Source organism: Capra hircus, chromosome 1, assembly GCF_001704415.2.
Source record: "Capra hircus breed San Clemente chromosome 1, ASM170441v1, whole genome shotgun sequence".
Taxonomy (NCBI): domain Eukaryota; kingdom Metazoa; phylum Chordata; class Mammalia; order Artiodactyla; family Bovidae; genus Capra; species Capra hircus.
In genome coordinates, this window is record NC_030808.1 from 23,487,520 (window position 1) to 23,500,690 (window position 13,171).

A 13,171-nucleotide genomic window follows, 5' to 3' on the forward strand; every position below is an offset into this window, starting at 1 on the left:
ATTCCCATAGTTGTCTCAGGGTTCCAGCTGCAGCAAGCAGTCAAGTTGCTACGTACAAGTGCCTTTCTTCCGGTGAAATGTTGCTTTAGTTCCACTAAACAAATCAAATCATACTGTCAGTTTCGTTTTCAAGGGGAGGAGAAATGGCCTTCATGGTTTATAACCTATCATTTATTCTACTGCATTTAGTTGAGAAAAGGTTGATGATCTTTTCTTCCTAAGTATAAAAAAATGTTGAAATACTTTGTTATGACGTGGCTAGTTTTAGAGCCTGAAATATGTCTGATGAAAACATATCTACTTGAGTTCTGTCTGCCTGTGAAGTTAAAAAGTAAAGGAGGAAACCAGCATATTCTTATCTCATATCTCTTTAAGAGTGATTGTTAAAAACACAAGAAACCTAAAAATTGGAAAAGAACTTGTAAGTTGATGATACACTTACTGAAAAGCTTATTCTGCTGTAGTATCCTCTTAACAAACAATATTTTAACATCATTATATTTGTTTATTCAAACAGAAATGCTTCTTATTTAAGAAACATTTAGGGGCCACATATTCAAAGCCAACAGTTTGTACCAAGTCATACTCATCATTCAAAAAAATTATTTGTTTTTTTCAACCTCACGTCCCTCTTCAAAAGTTGTCTTATAAATACAGTTAAGATGAGACAAAGATAATTTTAATGCTAACAAATACCCCATGAAGACAGAGATTTTTACTATTTAATTTACTGCTGAATCTCAAAGACCTAGAACACTGCCCAGCCAATAGAAGTACTCAACAAATACTCATTGAATTCTTCTGAGTCAATTGGATCTTATTATATTATCCAAATAAAATATCTAGTGCTTCTTTCTGATGACAGATGTCAATAGAAATTCATTCAACAGAATTTCAGAGTGAAGACCAACCATGAGCTTTAATGGCAGCAGTCACAAGTCTCGAAATAGGATCAGGCAAGAGAGAGGAAGACTGCCTTAAAGAAGCATTCTCTAGAAAGAGAATATGGAGGCTTACATGGAAGCAGAATTTAAAAGATGCCAAAAGAGTGGAGTTTTCTGTCTTAGACACTCAACTATTTCTTCTAGAGAAAAATTACGTGCTTAATTTTTCAAGATTTTTTATTAATGACCTTTCTTTCTCTGTTTCTTTTCTTCTCCATTTTCCTTTATTTACTTTTTTTCCCCCCCCTCCAATTTTAACAGATCCGTGGTGGGAAACTAATGATCTCCAATACCAGAAAGAGTGATGCCGGGATGTATACATGTGTGGGCACCAACATGGTTGGGGAGAGAGACAGTGATCCAGCAGAGCTGACTGTCTTTGGTAAAACTCTCTTTTAATTTATAAATTGCTGTTTATTATCTACTCTTTCTTTGCTTTTAAATATTTTTGCTAATAGCAAACACCAGGCCGTATAGGTATGGTTACTTATGACTTGTAGTGAGCTAAATAAACTAGAATTGTCTTGTTTTCTCATTTTGTCTTTCAGATGAAATCTTTGATTTGAAGAAAATTAAGCCTTTGAAACAATTTACCTGCTTCATTCCTATATATTTATTAGATTTTGCCTTTCATCAAAATGTTGAAAATTATTCTTTCTCAAAATCTGTTGGAGATTATATCTGTCTAAAGTTTATCACTCATTCCATTGTGATGCCTTTATCAAATATTTATTATGTACATGACATGAGATAAGGCTTTTAAAAATTAGAGAGTACGCTGTAAAGTCATTTCACTTTGTCTTCTACTTAAAAAAAAATCTCAGATTGAGCTACTTGCAGTTTTAGCTCATGATAGAAAGACTAGCTTGCTAGATATACACACAGAATCAAAAAATAGAAAAACATTAATAAACTATTTTGCTATGATATTCATGTTTCTTCAACTTTAAGAACCAAGGGCCTCTTGAGTTGGAGTAATTTAGTTAATTTTAGTTAAAATATGACTAGATCTATATCACAGAAGTAGTAAAGAAAACATTAGGAGGAAATTAGAGATGATAAAGATGATGGAATAAACAAAAGTAAGGAAAATACTGAGCAGCTGTGGAAAATTGAAAGAGAAATATTAATACAGTGACAGAAAATTGGGAAAAAATGGAGATCCTCAAGATACTGGAAAATGAAACATCTTTCAGAAATATTGAAGTCTCATTCAAGTATCTGTATGGAGTTATATATTATATGAATACACTCAAACATACTCACATACACATAGTTATATATAGATGTGTGTGTGTATATATATACATTTATATATATAAAATATATATATATATGAATAAAACAGTCAGTGTTACAGACACAATGTGTTTTTTAAAAACATGAGATAATTGTGAATTTTAGATTACTCTTTTTGTGCCAGTAAAATAATCTTCTGGATCTGTGCATAATCTAAGATACCATGTCATTCCTCCAGAACACGCCGAGGACGGCATCAGAAGCTGGCATGCATCCCTAAAGAAACTTCTTTGGTAGCTTGGGATGTGCCACCCATGGTGTAATGGGAATGCCATGATGCTAAAAAGAGCCATAGTGTGATTTCCGTTACATTTAGAGGGTTAGGTGTGCTTTATGAATATGTGCTGGTGTGCAGACTTCTCTTTTCAATTGCTCTGAGTACCAGGTAATCTCTAGTCATACTCCTTGTGGCTACTAAGTAGCTTGAAGTCCCAAAGGACAAAACCAGGAGAAATCCCACACTTCATGAAAGGAACCGAACAGTAAAAACAAAACTGTTTCAAGTGTGCATGTCAGTTTCTGTCCTGTGGAGTTCAGACAAGTATCCATTTAGCCCTTAGGTATCATGCAGGCACCTTTAAGAGTCTCAGAATGTACTTCACTTGCAATGAACAAAATACAGTTTCGCCTGCTAAGATATGAAATTGGTGGTCACCAAACACTAGCATTGAAAACCCACAAGTACAGCTGTGCTATTTAAAGAAACAATCATCTCTATTCTGCTGCAGCTACCACCAGCTTCAGAACAGAAAAATATTGCATTACAGCTCTATATATTGCCTTCAGAAGAAAACTGAAAGTGTTTATTGTTAATACCCAAGTAATTAGATTTATCAAATGTGACTGTGTTATGACATATTTACTCTACTTTCTTTAAAAACATGATTAGAACTACAGAATTTCACTAATTCTGTCAGGAGTTCCAGGAGGGACTTCTAAATTATTTTGAAAACAGCTGTAAACCAAAGAGATCAAATTTATCTACAGGCAGCTCTTCTGGAACAATTGATTTAAGGAGCAGAGAAACATTTATATTGTGGTATAGTCAGAACTGACCTAAGGGGTTATAGGTACAGTATAAGTTGTGGGAAAATGTAAAGTTCCATAGTTGAAACTGAAAAAAAATCCAAACCAAGGAATAAAACTTTAAAAAGAGTCATGATGGCTTAAATATTTCAAGATTGTGACTACTATTGTTTGAGAAAGACCCCTCCTGTACATTGATTCCTCAATTCTTAGAGAAAATAAAATGACTAGTGTACTTTGTATAATGAAGCCTTCTTTACTTTATTTTGGTGCTCTATATCCAGAAAAATGTTTTCTAGTAAACCTATATGTATTTCATCTTTCGTTCAGTTCAGTCGCTCAGTCGTGTCCAACTCTTGGTGAACCCACGGACTGCAGCACGCCAGGCCTCCCCGTCTATCACCAGTTCCTGGGGTTTACCAAAACTCACGTCCATTGAGTTGATAATGCCATCCAATCACTCATCCTCTGTCGTCCCCTTTTCCTTCTGCCTTCAATCTTTCCCAGTATCAGGGTCTTTGGAAATGAGTCAGAATGCGCATCAGGTGGCCAAAACTGGAGTTTCAGTTTCAACATCAGTCCTACCAAAAAACACTTAGGACTGATCTCCTTGAGGATGGACTGCTTGAATCTCCTTGCAGTCCAAGGAACTCTCAAGAATCGTCTCCAACAATACAGTTCAAAAGCATCAATTCTTTGACACTCAGCTTTCTTTATACTCCAACTCTCACATCCATATATGACCACTGGAAAAACCATAGCCTTGACTAAATGGATCTTTGTTGGCAAAATAATGTCACTGCTTTTTAATATACTGTCTGGGTTGGTCATAGCTTTTCTTCCAAGGAGTAAGCGTCTTTTTATTTCATGGCTGCAGTCACCATCTGCAATGATTTTGGAGCCCCCCCAAATAAACTCTGACACTGTTTCCACTGTTTCCCAAACTATTTCCCATGGAGTGACGGGACTGGATGCCATGATCTTAGTTTTCTGAATGTTGAGCTTTAAGCCAACTTTTTCACCTACTATTTCACTGTCATCAAGAGGCTCTTTAGTTCTTCACTTTCTGCCATAAGGGTGGTGTCATCTGCATATCTGAGGTTATTGATATTTCTCCCGGCAATCTTGATTCCAGCTTGTGCTTCTTCCAGCCCAGCGTTTCTCATGATGTACTCTGCATAGAAGTTAAATAAGCAGGGTGACAATATACAGCCTTGACGTACTCCTTTTCCTATTTGAAACCAGTCTGTTGTTCCATGTCCAGTTCTAACTGTTGCTTCCTGACCTGCATACAGGTTTCTCAAGAGGCAGGTCAGGTGGTCTGGTGTTCCCATCTCTTTCAGAATTTTCCACAGTTTATTGTGACCCACAGAGTCAAAGGCTTTGGCATAGTCAATAAAACAGAAATAGATGTTTTTCTGGAACTCTCTTGCTTTTTCCATGATCCAGTGGGTGTTGGCAATTTGATCTCTGGTTCCTCTGCCTTTTATAAAACCAGTTCAAACATCTGGAATTCACTTCACATACTCTTGAAGCCTGGCTTAGAGAATTATGAGCATTACTTTACCAGTGTGAGATGAGTGCAATTACTCAGTAGTTTGAGCATTCTTTGGTATTGCCTTTCTTAGGGACAGAATGACTACCATTTCCATTCCTGTGGCCACTGCTGAGTTTTCCAAATTTTCTGGCGTATTAAGTGCAGCACTTTCACAGCATCATCTTTCAGGATTTGAAATAGCTCAACTGGAATTCCCTCACCTCCACTAGCTTCTTTCGTAGTGATACTTCCTAAGGCCCACTTGACTTCACATTCTAGCATGTCTGGCTCTAGGTGAGAGATCACACCATTGTGGTTATCTGGGTCATGAAGATCACTTTTGTACAGTTCTTCTGCATATTCTTGCCCCCTCTTCTTAATATCTTCTGCTTCTCTAAGGTCCATACAGTTTCTGTCCTTTATTGAGCCCATCCTTCCATGAAACGTTCCCTTGGTATCTCTAATTTACTTGAAGAGATCTTTAATCTTTCCCTTTCTATTGTTTTCCTCTATTTCTTTGCACTGATCACTGAGGAAGGCTTTCTTATCTCTCCTTACTATTCTTTGGAACTCTGCCTTCAAATGAGTATATCTTTCCTTTTCTCCTTTGCTTTTTGCTTCTTTTCTTTCACAGCTATTTGTAAGGCCTCCTGAGACAGCCATTTTGCTTTTTTGCATTTCTTTTTCTTGGGGATGGTCTTGATCCCTGTCTCCTGTACAATGTCATGAACCTCTGTCCATAGTTCATTAGGCACTCTGTCTTACCAGATCTAGTCTCTTAAATCTATTTCTCCCTTCTACTGTATAATTGTAAGGGATTTGATTTAGGTCATACCTAAAGAATATAATCAGAATTTGCTATTGACCATCCGGTGATGTCCATGTGTAGAGTCTTCTCTTGTGTTTTTAGAAGAGGGTGTTTGCTATCACCAATGCATTCTCTTGGAAAAACTCTGTTAGCCTTTGCCCTGCTTCATTCTGTACTCCAAGGCCAAATTTGCCTGTGACTCCAGGTGTTTCTTGACTTCCTACTTTTGAATTCCAGTCCCCTGTAATGAAAAGGACATCTTTTGGGGATATTAGTTCTAAAAGGTCTTGTAGGTCTTCATAGAACCGATCAACTTCAGCTTCTCAGGCATTACTGGTTGGGGCATAGACTTGGATTACTATGATACTGAATGTTTTGCTTTGGAAACGAACAGAGATCATTTTGTTGTTTTTGAGATTGGATCCAAGTAATGCATTTCAGACTCTTTTTTTGACCATGATGGCTACTCCATTTCTTCTAAGGGATTCTTGCCCAAAGTAGTAGATATAATGATCATCTGAGTTAAATTCACCCATTCCAGTCCATTTTAGTTCACTGATTCCTAAAATGTTGATGTTCACTCTTGCCATCTCTTGTTTGAACACTTACAATTTGCCTTAATTCATGGACCTTATGTTCCAGGTTCCTATGCAATATTGCTCTTTACAGCATCGGACCTTGCTCCGATCACCAGTCATATCCACAACTGGATGTTGATTTTACTTTGGCTCTATCCCTTCCCCTGAAGTTATTTCTCCACTGATCTCCAGTAGCATATTGGGCACCTATTGACCAGGGGAGTTCATCTTTAAGTGTCCTATCTTTTTACCTTTTCACACTGTTCATGGGGTTCTCAAGGCAAAAATACTGAAGTAGTTTGCCAATCCCTTCTCCAGTGGATTTCATTTTGTCAGAACTCTCCACCATGACCTGTCCGTCTTAGGTGGCCATACACGACATGGCTCATAGTTAACTGAATTAGACAAGGCTGTGGTCCATGTGAATACATTGGTTCAGTTCAGTCGCTCAGTTGGGTCCGACTCTTTGAGACCCCCCAAATCGCAGCATGCCAGGCCTCCTTGTCCATCACCAACTCCCAGAGTTTACCCAAACTCATGTCCATCGAGTTGGTGATGCCATCCAGCCATCTCATCCTCTGTCGTCCCCTTCTCCTCCTGCCCCCAATCCCTCCCAGCATCAAAGTCTTTTCCAATGAGTCAACTCTTTGCATGAGGTGGCCAGAGTATTGCAGTTTGAGCTTTAGCATCAGTCTTTCCAAAGAATACCCAGGACTTATCTCTTTTAGGTTGGACTGGTTGGATCTTCTTGAAGTCCATAAGACTCTCAAGAGTCTTTTCCAACACACAGTTCAAAAGCATCAATTATTCGGTGCTCAGCTTTCTTCACAATCCAACTCTCACATCCATACATGACCATGGCCTTGATGAACCATAGCCTTGACTGGATGGACCTTTGTTAGCAAAGTAATGTATCTGCTTTTGAATATGCTATCTAGGTTGGTCATAACTTTCCTTCCAAGGAGTAAGCATCTTTTAATTTCATGGCTGCAGTCACCATCTGCAGTGATTTTGGAGCCCAAAAAGATAAAGTCTGACATTGTTACCACTGTTAGCCTTTGCCCCCATCTATTTCCCATGAAGTCATGGGACTGGATGCCATGATCTTAGTTTTCTGAATATTGAGCTTTAAGCCAACTTTTTCACTCTCCTCTTTCACTTTCATCAAGAGGCACTTTAATTCCTCTTCACTTTCTGCTATAATGGTGGTGTCATCTGCATATCTGAGGTTATTGATATTTCTCCTGGCAGTCTTGATTCTAGCTTGTGCTTCTTCCAGCCCAGCGTTTCTCATGATGTACTCTGCATATAAGTTAAATAAGCAGAATGACAATATACAACCTTGACGTACTCCTATTCCTGTTTGGAACCAGTCTGTTGTTCCATGTCCAGTTCTAACTGTTACTTCCTAACCTGCATACAGGTTTCTCAAGAGGCAGGTCAGGTGGTCTGGTATTCCCATCTCTTTCAGAATTTTCCACAGTTTATTGTGATCCACACAGTCAAAGGCTTTGGCATAGTCAATAAAGTAGAAATAGATGTTTTTCTGGAACTCTTGCTTTTTCAATGATCCAGTGGATGTTGGCAATTTGATCTCTGGTTCCTCTGCCTTTTCTAAAACCAGCTTCAACATCTGGAAGTTCATGGTTCAAGTATTGCTAAAGCCTGGCTTGGAGAATTTTGAGCATTACATTACTAGCATGTGAGATGAGTGCAGTTGTGCAGTAGTTTGAGCATTGTTTGCCATTGCCTTTCTTTGGGATTACGATGAAAACTGACTTTTCCAGTCCTGTGGCCACTGCTGAGTTTCCAAATTTGCTGGCATATTGTGTGAAACACTTTCACAGCATCATCTTTCAGGATTTGAAATAGCTCAACTGGAATTCCATCACCTCCACTAGCTCTGTTCGTAGTGATGCTTTCTGAGGCCCACTTGACTTGATCCAGGATGTCTGGCTCTTGGTGCGTGATCACATCATTGTGATTATCTTGGTGTGAAGATCATTTTTATACTGTTCTTCTGTGTATTCTTGCCACCTCTTCTTAATATCTTCTGCTTCTGTTAGGTCCTGCAGTTGTGGTTTTCAGTCTGTCTGCCCTCTGATGGAGAAGGATAAGAGGCTTTTGGAGGCTTCCTGATAGGAGAGACTGACTGAGGGGGAAACTGGGTCTTGTTCTGGTGGGTGGGGCCATGTTCAGTAAATCTTTAATCCAGTTTGCTGTTGTTGGGTGGAGCTGTGTTCCCTCCCTGCCATGTACCTGGGGCCAACCTATGGTGGAGGTAATCAAGATAATGGTGACCTCCTTCAAAAGATCCCATGCATGTACTGCTACACTCAGTCCCCCAACCCTGCAGCAGGCCACCACAAACCCATGCCTCCGCTGGAGACTCCTAGACACAAGAGTCTGGGTCAAACTCTTTTGGGGTCACTGCTCCTTTCCCCTGGATCCTGGTGTACAGTGATCTGTTTGTGACCTCCAAGAGTGTATTTCCCAGTCTGTGCAGTTCTGGCGGCTATATGATGGGGTTAATGGCGACCCTGTCCAAGAGGGCTTATGCCATACCGAAGTCTGGTGCACCCAGAGCCGCTGTCCCTGTGGCAGTCCACTGCCGACCTATACCTCCACAGGTAATGCTCAAACACGGTTCTGTCTCAGTCTCTGTGGTGTCCCTGGGTCTTGATGTGCACAAGGTTTGTTTGAGCCCTCTTAAAGTCTCTGGCAAGAATGGGGTTTGATTCTAGATGCACATTTACCCCTCCTACCATCTTGCTATTTCTCACTTCCACTGTATAATCATAAGTATTGCTATTTCTCACTTCCACTGTATAATCATAAGTATGTCTATTTCTCACTTCCACTGTATAATCATAAGTGGAAGTGAGAAATAGCAAGACAGTAGGAGGGGTAAATTCGCGTCTAAAATCAAACCCCATTCCTGCTGGAGACTTTAAGAGGGTTCAAACAAACCTTGTGCACATCAAGACCCAGGGACACCACAGAGACTGAGACAGAACCGTGTTCTGTGAGAAATAGATTTAAGGGCCTAGATCTGATAGATAGAGTGCCTGGTGCACTATGGACAGAGGTTCGTGACATTGTATAGGAGACAGGGATCAAGACCATCCCAATGGAAAAGAAATGCAAAAAAAAGCAAAATGGCTGTCTGAGGAGGCCTTACAAATAGCTGTGAAAACAAGAGAAGTGAAAAGCAAAGGAGTCAAGGAAAGATATAAGCATCTGAATGCAGAGTTCCAAAGAATAGAAAGGAGAGATAAGAAAGTCTTCCTCAGCGATCAGTGCAAAGAAATAGAGGCAAACAACAGAACGGGAAAGACTAGAGATCTCTTTAAGAAAATTGGAGATACCAAGGGAACATTTCATGGAAAGATGGACTCGATAAAGGACAGAAATGGTATGGACCTAACAGAAGCAGAAGATATTAAGAAGAGATGGCAAGAATACACAGAAGAACTGTACAGAAAAGATCTTCACAACCAAGATAATCACGATGGTGTGATCACTCACCTAGAGCCAGACATCCTGGAATGTGAAGTCAAGTGGGCCTTAGAAAGCATCATTACAAACAAATCTAGTGGAGGTGATGGAATTCCAGTTGAGCTATTTCAAATCCTGAAAGATGATGCTGTGAAAGTGCTGCACTCAATATGCCAGCAAATTTGGAAAACTCAGCAGTGGCCACAGGACTGGAAAAGGTCAGTTCTCATTCCAATCCCAAAGAAAGGCAATGCCAAAGAATACTCAAACTACTGCACAATTGCACGCATCTCACATGCTAGTAAAGTAATGCTCAAAATTCTCCAAGCCAGGCTTCAGCAATACGTGAACCATGAACTTCCAGATGTTGAAGCTGGTTTTAGAAAAGGCAGAGGAACCAGAGATCAAATTGCAAACATTAACTGGATCATGGAAAAAGCAAGAGAGTACCAGAAAGACATCTATTTCTGCTTAATTGACTATGCCAAAGCCTTTGACTGTGTGGATCACAATAAACTGTGGAAAATTCTGAAAGAGATGGGAATACCAGACCACCTGACCTGCCTCTTGAGAAACCTGTATGCAGGTCAGGAAGCAACACTTAGAACTGGACATGGAACAACAGACTGGTTTCAAATAGGAAAAGAAGTACGTCAAGTCTGTATATTGTCACCCTGCTTATTTAACTTATATGCAGAGTACATCATGAGAAACACTGGGCTGGAAGAAGCACAAGCTAGAATCAAGATTGCCGGGAGAAATATCAATAACCTCAGATATGCAGATGACACCACCATTATAGCAGAAAGTGAAGAGGAATTAAAGTGCCTCTTGATGAAAGTGAAAGAGGAGAGTGAAAAAGTTGACTTAAAGCTCAACATTCAGAAAATTTAGATCATGACGTCTGGTCCCATGACTTCTTGGGAAATAGATGGGGAAACAGTGGAAACAGTGTCAGACTTTATTTTGGGGGGCTCCAAAATCACTGCAGATGGTGATTGCAGCCATGAAATTAAAAGACGCTTACTCCTTGGAAGAAAAGTTATGACCAACCTAGATAGCATCATAAAAAGCAGAGACATTACTTTGCCGACTAAGGTCCGTCTAGTCAAGGCTATGGTTTTTCCTGTGGTCATGTAAGAATGTGACAGATGGACTGTGAAGAAGGCTGAGTGCTGAAGAATTGATGCTTTTGAACTGTGGTGTTGGAGAATACTCTTGAGAGTCCCTTGGACTTCAAGGAGATCCAACCAGTCCATTCTAAAGGAGATTAGTCCTGGGTGTTCTTTGGAAGGAATGATGCTAAAGCTGAAACTCCAGTAGATTGGCCACCTCATGCGAAGAGTTGACTCATTGGAAAAGACTCTGATCCTGGAAGGGATTGGGGACAAGAGGAGAAGGGGACAACAGAGGATGAGATGGCTGGATGGACTGACTCGATGGACGTGAGTCTGAGTGAACTCCGGGAATTGGTGATTCACAGGGAGGCCTGGCGTGCTGCAATTCATGGGGTTGCAAAGAGTCGGACACGACTGAGTGACTGAACTGAACCATCTTGCTAGGGCTTCTCCTTTGCACTTTGATGTGGGATATCTCCTCACAGCTGCTCCAGCAACTACAGTCTTACTGAGGTTTCTGTGACCTTGGACGTGGAGTATCTCCTCTTGGCCACTCTTTTATGGTGTTTTTTAATATTTGCTGACTAGAAAATAACATCTTAGTTAAGTGGCAGTACGGCATGTAAAAATTAGAAGTAGGCATTCTAGTGTAGAAGGACACTAAAATCTTTAACACAGTCTGCTGCTGCTGTTTAGTTGCTAAGTCATGTCCAACACTTTTGTGACCCCATGGACTGTAGCCCTCCAGGCTCCTTTTTCCGAGGGGTTTCCTAGGCAAGAATACTGGAGTAGATTGCCAATTCCTTCTCCAGGGGACCTTCCCAGCCCAGGAATTGAACCTGCATCTCCTGCTTGGCAGGCAGATATACCACTGAACCACCTGGGAAGCCATAATGTCTTCATAAAAAATACTTTCTAGCAATTTACAAATGTTAATTAACTTCTAGAGTTCCTGAAGACAAAAAAAAACCTAGGGTTGAAGTATATAATTAAATTTCCAATTATGGGTAGCTTGAGATATCCATTATGCAGAATTGAACTGTCATTAAAAAACAACCAAAAAATAAGAAAATTTTTCCCAATGATTTTTAAATGTTTAAAGAAATGATACATAAAAGTGATTTTTCTGCTACATTTCTTATAGATAGTAGAAGTATTAAAATCTTACAATGAAATGCAGAGATGTCTTGCCCCCTCCTCCCAGCACACATATCCTCATGTGGATACTCACACAGTTTTCATCTTTGAACATTTCTATAAGCCTGTTTTGCTTTTTCTTCTGGGATGCTCTCATATTTCTTTGTGCTTATTCTTCAATTTTATACATTACTTTGACTTCTTATTTTGGAAGATGATGATTTGGCCTACCAGTACCTTGTTCCTCAATTTCTCACCAGCACTCACCCTCTTTTTGTCCTTTCAGTATATTGACTTCAGAAACATTGATTTTATTAATATCAATAACTTAAGTTATAATATTGTAAATATGGACTGTGAGCTAAGTGTTATGCTGTTATAATAGCATTACTTTTCTGGCTTTATATTCCATCTTCTTTCAATTAACACATTTTTGACTGTAGACATATTAATGCCAAAGGTGGTAGTTTCTGCAAAAATCTCCCCTGTCAATAATGTGTTTATAATAAGTCCATTTTTCCTTTTACTTGTGTTTAGCTATACCTGTCATGAATTCTTGAAACTGAAACAAGAGATTTAAATTTCTCTAAATTCTGTTTAGCTAGTAAGTCCACTGTTGCTACACCCTTTCTGGAGGCCTTAGACTTTCTACTCTGTCCAACCAGGGTGGATGCTATTTAGATCTACCCAGGAACTTCATTCTGACATTCATCTCCCCTTTCCTCTGCTGCTAGCTTCCCTATTTCCTATATCCTATATTTGTATTTTTTTCTTAGTTACCTCTTGTATTCAGAACAGTATTTTTCTCCAGATTTCTCCTTGACTGGAGCCTTCAGCATGTTCCAGACCAAACTGTTTCTATTCTATCCAAAACAATGGATACTTTGGCTGGTTATAGAATTCCAGTTTTTAAAAATATTTTTGCTTAGAATATTAAAGGTGTCACTTAAGTGTCAATTTGTTTGTACCATTACTCTTGAGAAGTCTGCTGTACTTTTGATTCCTATGTGATCATTTTTCTTTTCCTTTTCTTTCAGCTTTACTCAGTACTTTCTCTTTATCCCATGTTTCGGAAGTGTTTCAAATACCATGCCTTGGTTTGGCACTTTTTTCTCTTTCTAGTTAGACACTTAGTAAGCATCTTATCTAAAAATGCTGTATTCAAACAACTCAGTGAAATACACTGTTCATTTTTATCTGTTCTATTTTTCTGTCAAGCATAAATT

The 13,171-nt window shown here is 39.3% G+C and overlaps 1 protein-coding gene across 6 annotated transcripts in view; it reads left to right on the forward strand.

Annotated features, from left to right (window-relative positions):
- Positions 1–13,171, forward strand: part of ROBO2 (roundabout guidance receptor 2) — a 660,838-nt gene that overhangs the window by 467,225 nt on the left and 180,442 nt on the right. For all 6 annotated transcript variants that reach the window (XM_018053546.1, XM_005674776.3, XM_018053521.1 and 3 more), the window contains exon 4: positions 1,206–1,326. In XM_018053546.1, coding sequence (XP_017909035.1) covers positions 1,206–1,326 — 121 coding nt within the window. The remainder of the gene's footprint in view (positions 1–1,205; positions 1,327–13,171) is intronic.